This window comes from Argopecten irradians, chromosome 14 (genome assembly GCF_041381155.1).
Source record: "Argopecten irradians isolate NY chromosome 14, Ai_NY, whole genome shotgun sequence".
NCBI lineage: Eukaryota > Metazoa > Mollusca > Bivalvia > Pectinida > Pectinidae > Argopecten > Argopecten irradians.
Genome location: NC_091147.1, coordinates 5,280,220 through 5,288,127, shown reverse-complemented (window position 1 = coordinate 5,288,127; position 7,908 = coordinate 5,280,220). Strand labels below are relative to the sequence as shown.

At 33.3% G+C, this 7,908-nt stretch overlaps 1 protein-coding gene across 1 annotated transcript; it reads right to left on the bottom strand.

Moving 5' to 3' along the window:
- Window positions 1-1,774: 1,774 nt before the first annotated feature.
- On the bottom strand, window positions 1,775-6,023 carry LOC138307745 (uncharacterized). Its single transcript, XM_069248609.1, has 3 exons — window positions 5,568-6,023; window positions 3,874-4,080; window positions 1,775-2,844 (listed from the first exon to the last, which is right to left on the bottom strand). The coding sequence occupies exons 1-3, from the start codon at window positions 5,986-5,988 to the stop codon at window positions 2,231-2,233; spliced, it is 1,242 nt and encodes a 413-aa protein (XP_069104710.1). The 5' UTR covers window positions 5,989-6,023; the 3' UTR covers window positions 1,775-2,230.
- Window positions 6,024-7,908: the final 1,885 nt, after the last annotated feature.

Sequence of the window (7,908 nt, the reverse complement as noted above, 5' to 3'; positions counted from 1 at the left end):
TACTAGACAGTGTAATTCATTCTCACAGACAATCTAGACAATGTAATTCATGTCACAGACATACAGATAATGGAATTCATTCTCACCAGATACACCTAGACAATGTAATTCCATTATACTCACAGACATACTAGACAATGTAATTCATTCTCACAGACATAACTAGACAATGTAATTCATTCTCACAGACACACTAGACAATGTAATTCATTCTCACAGACACACTAGACAATGTATTTTCATTCTCACAACCATAGACATACTAGACAATGTAATTCATTCATTCTCACAGACATACTAGACAGCATGTAATTCATCTCTCACAGAACATACACAGACAATGTCAATTCATTTCATCACTAGACACACTAGACAATGTAATTCATTCTCACAGACACACTAGACAATGTAATTCATTCTCACAGACAAACTAGACAGTGTAATTCATTCTCACAGACACACTAGACATGTGTAATTCATTCTCACAGGACACACTAGACAATGGTAATTCATTCTACCATTTCATATCTCACTAGACAGTGTAATTCATTCTCACAGATAGCACAGTCAGTTGTAATTCATATCACACAGACCACACATAGACAATGTAATTCATTCTCACAGACACACTAGACAGTGTAATTCATTCTCACAGACACACTAGACAGTGTAATTCATTCTCACAGACACACTAGACAGTGTAATTCATTCTCACAGACACACTAGACAGTGTAATTCATTCTCACAGACACACTAGACAGTGTAATTCATTCTCACAGACACACTAGACAGTGTAATTCATTCTCACAGACACACTAGACAGTGTAATTCATTCTCACAGACACACTAGACAGTGTAATTTCATTCTCACAGACAACACAAGACAGTGTAATTCATTCTCACAGACACACTAGACAATGTATTCATTTCATTCTCACAGACAACACCTAGACAGTGTAATTCATTCTCACAGACACACACTAGACCAGTGTCAATTCATTCTCACAGACACAACTAGAGTGTAATTCAATTCTCATGGACATTACTAGACAATTTATTTCATATTCTTATCATGTGTTTGACAAATAAAATTTTGTAAAGCTTTAAACATAGTTATTTATATATTTATTCATTAATTTGTAGGCTGAAAATAAGAACTATATTGTTTAATATATGGACATTCGTAGTTTTGCAGTCTTTAAAAAGAATCAGTATATCACGTGACAAAATACTGGATTCTGATTGACTACACATATGGGTACTATTTGCAATAGTGCCATGGGAAGTGAGCACTATTGAAGTGGCGTGAAATTGAACGTAAATCAATTGTGACAATGGCGTAGAGGCTGTGGTGTAAGGGGAAGACAGAAGATAACTCATTCATTTTTGATATTGATCTACTTGTAATCTTTATAATTAGATGTGTGACTATTAATCAGATTTATTTAAGACCAATATTTCAGAGGGTTGCCTTTATATCAATAAGGCTTCAAAACACATCATGTCAGTTTTTCATTATTGCGGGATCTTTCTATATATAGACAAAGTAAATCTTCAGATTTTTTCCTTTTGATCAAATCAAGTTATGCGCCAAACATTACAAGACAAAGAGAAGCGCCAAATTGAAACACACCAAAATTTAACCACCCTATTTTGATACAAAAAGCCAAATTTTCCCAACACCAAAATATCCCAATTTACGATAGTCACAAGAATTTCTCAAGTACAGACATGATCAAAAGTTGAGGCAGAATTATTGTAATAAACCAAAAGATGTGTCAAGGGCATTTAATATTGAAAAAAGTGAATCAGCTGCTGGAACCAAAGCATTACATCATACTATAAAAGTCAGAAATCAGACAATCAAGCTAAAATCAATACAGAACTTGTTGTTCTGTCTGTATTTAATAAAGAGTTAAATCCAAGGTATTAAACTATATCGGGGCCTTGAAAAGCAGGAAGAGGATTTAAAGGGATGGAGACGGTAGAACAGAGTATTCTGTATTTCCATATTACAGAGTTATCTGCACTTGCGAGTAGTTATTTATTGTGATGTCATGTGTTTACAAGCATAACATTTCGAAGAAAACAACGTGAATTGCGCTCACAAAATAATGACATCACAATCATGGATACCTACCTGCATGGGAGCTAACTCTGTAATATGCAAAGATGGAATATCATATACAATGTACCAGTAGTTTACAAGAACTGTGTGATGCTGTCACAATCATGTAATGTTAGGATCAGGCTGACCGATATATTGCAACAATTGAAACCACTCCTTTTCTAAATCTTCCACTAATTGGTTAGTCACCAAGTTGCAATTGTGTTTTGGGTTTGGACAAGAAGCTCTTAAATCTCCAAATTGTAGTTCATTTTCATACACAGAAAGTGCTTCCTCTGCGTCCTGGAAGAATCCCGATGTTTTTTCTTTCAGAGACTCAGGTAAGCCATCACAGAGATACTCAGGATTGATCACTAACCACGACACCACTATTGCAACCAAGTTCACATTACCTGCTAAAGAATGCAGAGAAATCGGGGAGCTTTGAAGCAAAACATCATTCTCAGAGTCATAAAAATATACCACCATTTCCTTTCTGTTGACTCCAATACAGGGAAATAGAAACTGGCCATACTCTGGGTGTCTTTTTTTCCGTAGAAAGGAATATACAATAGTTTCTGCTATCAGCTGTGCATTTTTCAAGAGACAGACAGATCTTCCTCTTTCTTCAGTGGGCGTTCTGTCGCTGTTGTGATCAATCTGAACGTCCAACACATCTACTACAATTTGGTCATTGACAATGACATCTACATTTCCATGCCAAACTGCTGGATTTCCTGGAGAAATAAAATCAAAACAGAATGTATATCATATAAGGCATTTCATTGTTATACTTTTTATTAAATTAAATTTTTCATCTGTCAAGTGTATTTACCTGTATTAAATGTTTCTATCTAATGACAATCAATCTAATAGACTGTCTGTTACTAGGAATGAAAACCATGAAATTTTGAAAGGAGATTGTATTAGTGGTCTAGCTATTGTAATTTTACAGAAAACAACATCTTTTCAACCCATCACATGCTTCAGACTCAAATCTGAATGGCCCCATGAGGAATCATGACTGAATTATCAAAGCATATCTTACTTTACTTTTTTAGCCTAAAAATGAAGTTCAAGGTCATTCATTTCACAAGTTTAGTAGCACTTTATCCCAGCATACTACTGGCCTGTTATCAGGTCTCTATGGTTTTTAGTCAATGACATCAAGTAATTTTCAGTAATCAAATTTTCGCAATCTTGCAATATCAGGATATTTAATTTTCACGTTCTCACTAGATGGGGACATCTACTTTCCGCGAATATTGCCCCTGATGTCAAATTATTACTAAATCAGTCAATATTCATAATTTCCACATTAATTATTATCAATAATCTATTTCAGGTCATTAAATATTTCAGTCAGTTTCACTCAGTTTACATATAATACATAATGTATAGTACAGTTATAATAAAGTCTGCCAGTTCCAATTATAACAGACTGATTCTACATTGTACATTTAGTTGATTTTGCTTAAATGCAGATTGTCTTTTGACTAATGTGAACTTAAATGAAGGTCAAGGTAATCATTTGAACAAACTTAAGATTTACATATCTATGTGAATATATATAATATCTCTGGTCATTCAATCAAACCCAAAATCAGAAGCAATAACATATACAGATCTTTAAGGTTGATATCTATAGCTGACTGACAATATTTAATACAATATTCAGAATTTATCTGACATTTAAGAATTCTACTTGAATACAAACTTAAAAAAATTAACTCAAGTTAAGCTAACAACAATAATTAATTATGTACCTATGGCAGTGTCACCAAATACTCCTGTAATTTTACATTCAGTGTTTGGACATGGACACAATTTCTGGTCTTTGTCTTCTTCCTTCCACTTTTTATCAATGACAAAGTGCGATGATGTTGAAAGTTTCCCAAATAAATGATTTGTTAGAATGATGGCAACATCTCTCTCTTCTAATTCTTCTAAAGTCTTGAAAGGAACCTGTGCAGCTGCAATGAAAACCATTTTATAGATATGTAGATCTATAATTATAATTATGAATAATCTTTGTCAATGCATGCATTCAGAACTTTTCAAGAGATTTAAGTCATAAAAGTGGCTATACAGCTCCAAATGGATCATAATGGTAAAGGAGAGGAGATGTTTGTCAAAGTAATGGATTATATTGATGCTTCTTTTAAGTTTGATTTCACAAAAATATTACTACTAGTATTAATGTTGAAAATATACACTTTCAAATTTGCAATAAAATAGCGTGACTATAAATAAATGTTCAGACCAATTTATGTATTCTTCTTTGGGAAAATGGTCTGAAAATCCCTCTTTACACAGACTGATTGATCTCTGTTAAGTGGGAGTGTCTTGTGTTTCTGTGACAGTCTTTAACTTTTCCGGATGGTTCCCAACCTCATCATCAAATTTCCAATACATGTAAATCTGTGTTGAGATCTATGTAATTTCAAGTTCCATTATGTTATACTGATGATGTATCTGCATGTCAGACAACTGATTTTTCTCTTCAAGATTGCATGCCCTGTGACAGCCATCCCGGATTAAGACCAACCTTAAATATTGGTCAGGACCATCTCTAGTAGGGCTGGATCAATATATCGATATACCAATATGTATCGGTTTTCAGCAGTGTTTGAATATCGATACCCAAACTTGCTGTATATCGTTGTATCGTTTTAATAACTCACCCTAATGTTTTCGTTAGAGAGAAATAGGAAATTCCAAACAAAATTTATTCTAAAGCATCATTCAAGTAAGAGCATTTCAATCAATAGGAAGTGTTTAAGGCATCTGTGTCACCTAGATGGATTAGAAATGCCTTTTCATAACTAAGAATACAAATTGACAGAAATTAATTAACACAGATGATAAACCGAATCAAACGTTTGGTAGCTTTTTTTTCCTAGTTAAAGAATGTTTTATCGAAATTGTCTGTTATTCAAATTGTCACAGTATTCTAAACACAATGGTTAACTGAATTTGAAAAAGAGGTCCACTGTATCGTCAATACGTATCGTGTATTGTTTCAGTGTATTGTCAATATGTATTGTATCGTTTTAGACGTTCCAATACCCAGCCCTAATCTCTAGTCCAACAATGTTGGAAGTATAGCACAAAGTGATGCTTTTAATTTAATTCAAATTTAGATTGAACTGGGTCGATCATCGGTGACCAGGTAGCTCAGCCACTATATTTTCTTCTTTCCTGTTACACTTTTGAAACATGATCTGTACCTTGTCAACTCTCAGCTTATATACATCACCAAACTGTAACAGGAGAGGGAAAATGTAGGAGAGAGAAAATGTAGCAGCCAGACCAGGATTCGAACCAGGGACCTCTAAACACTAGTGCTCTACCGACTGAGCTACCTGGTCATCGATGATCGACCCACCATACTGATATCACGAATTCACCATACTCTACCCGAAAAAAAAAATCAGTATTTAGGACTTGATATTCTTACCATCATTCTCCATGTCAATAATGTAATGTAGGAGGGTTTCCAAGACAAAACGTTCTTTGTGATCTAAGGGCATCTCTTTCGTCCGCAGGTATTTCAATAAAATATTCAATCCTTTGGTAAATGGACTTGCAAAGGAATATTCTTCGTCGTTTTCTGATATCCTACAAAAAGCTCTCGAAAAGGGGCAACCGTCGCTAGCGTTCGAAAGTAGAATGGATAAGCACCTTGTTTTGACAAATGTCAAAGAGTTCATGTGGAAAATACTTCCCATTTCCAATATCAACCTCTGAATTAGTTGTTCTGTGAAAGAAAAGTGAATATGGTCTATATCGGAGAAACAACTGGCAATTCTGCATATCTTTTTCTTCGTGTAAACATCCAGTTTATCACTGCTCCTTTCGCGTTTCATGGTAGCCGCCATCTTTCAGTTCAAACTGGTCGCGATCAACCAGACGCTTCTTAGCTACCGATAGCCAACATAGTTCTATGAAGCACCTGCTTCATCTAGACTTACTGCGGACCCATAAATACATAATTTCATACAGTCCGGAAGCCAGTAGTATGATTATTAGGTTTATGCTGGAAATGGCTTTATTAGCACGTGTAGAAACTATGAAGGCCGTTTCAGGATAAAATACCAAAACTACTTAAGTGTCTTTTTTTACCACTTAAGTACTTAGCGACTTTTAGGTCATTATGTGTTGCATTTACTTAAGTATTGTTTAGTTTTACTTAAGTGTAACTTTGGTTCTTGTTACCTTAAGTACATTTTTACATAATCATCTAGAAAACACCCACGAACCAACTCGCCCCGTGCAAAAGTAATGAGAAGCAGAAGTTGGTTGAATTGAATTGAATCGTTTCTGGGCACGCGTGAAGTTGGTTAAAACAATGAAGTACTTAAGTAGATGCATTGTATGCTAAACTACTTAAGTAGAAGTTGGTTTAAAACACGAAGGTAGATATGTTAAACTTCTTAGACCAAAAAAAACATATGTCTGTTTAGGGTTACATTTGCAAAAAAATATAGTCGATCGGTCGGGAAGGATTCTTCTTTTTAGTATCTGAGATCGAAATCCCGACTGGTTTTTTTTCGTAGAAAAGTGTGAAAAAATTAGGGTCGGGGGTAAAACAAATAAGGGTCGGTCGGGTAACCATTAACAGACATATTTTTTTGGTTTGAAACACTTCAGTAGAAATGTTAAACTACTTAAGTAGACTTTGGTTAAAATACTTATGTAGATATGTTAAACAACTTAAAGTAGAAGTTTGTTTAAAACAATGAAGTACTTCATTAGATACGTTAAACTACTTAAGTAAAGTTGGTTAAAAAGCCATGAAGTACTTAAGTAGATATTTTTCAACTACTTAAGTAGAAGTTGGTTAAAACAATGAAGTACTTAAGTAGATATGTTAAAACTACTTAAGTAGAAGTTGGTTTAAAACAATGACGTACTTAAGTAGATATGTTAAACTACTTAAGTAAAAGTTGGTTAAAGCAATGAAGTAACTTAAGTAGATATGTTAAACTACTTAAGTAACAGTTGGTTAAAACAATGAAGTACTTAAGTAGATATGTTAAACCATACTTAAGTAGAAGTTGGTTAAAGCAATGAAGTATTACTTAAGTAGATATGTTAAACTACTTAAGTAAGAAGTTGGTTAAAAACAATGAAGTACTTAAGTAGATATGTTTATCTACTTAAGTAACCGTTGGTTAAAACAATGAAGTACTTAAGTAGATATGTTAAACTACTTAAGTAGAAGTTGTTATGAAGTACTTAAGTAGATATGTTAAACTACTTAAGTAGAAGTTGATTAAAACAATGAAGTACTTAAGTAGATATGTTAAACTACTTAAGTAGAAGTTGGTTAAAACAATGAAGTACTTAAGTAGATATGTTAAACCTACTTAAGTAAACAGTTGGTTAAAACAATGAAGTACTTAAGTAGTATATGTTAAACTACTTAAGTAAAAGTTGGTTAAAGCAATGATGTACTTAAGTAGATATGTTAAACTACTTAAGTAGAAGTTGGTTAAAACAATGAAGTAACTTAAGTAGATATGTTAAACTACTTAAGTAAAAGTTGGTTAAAGCAATGAAGTACTTAAGTAGATATGTTAAACTACTTAAGTAGAAGTTGATTGAAACAATGAAGTACTTAAGTAGATATGTTAAACAACTTAAGTAAAAGTTGGTTAAAGCAATGAAGTACTTAAGTAGATATGTTAAACTACTTAAGTAGAAGTTGATTGAAACAATGATGTACTTAAGTAGATATGTTAAACTACTTAAGTAACAGTTGGTTAAAACAATGAAGTACTTAAGTAGATATGTTA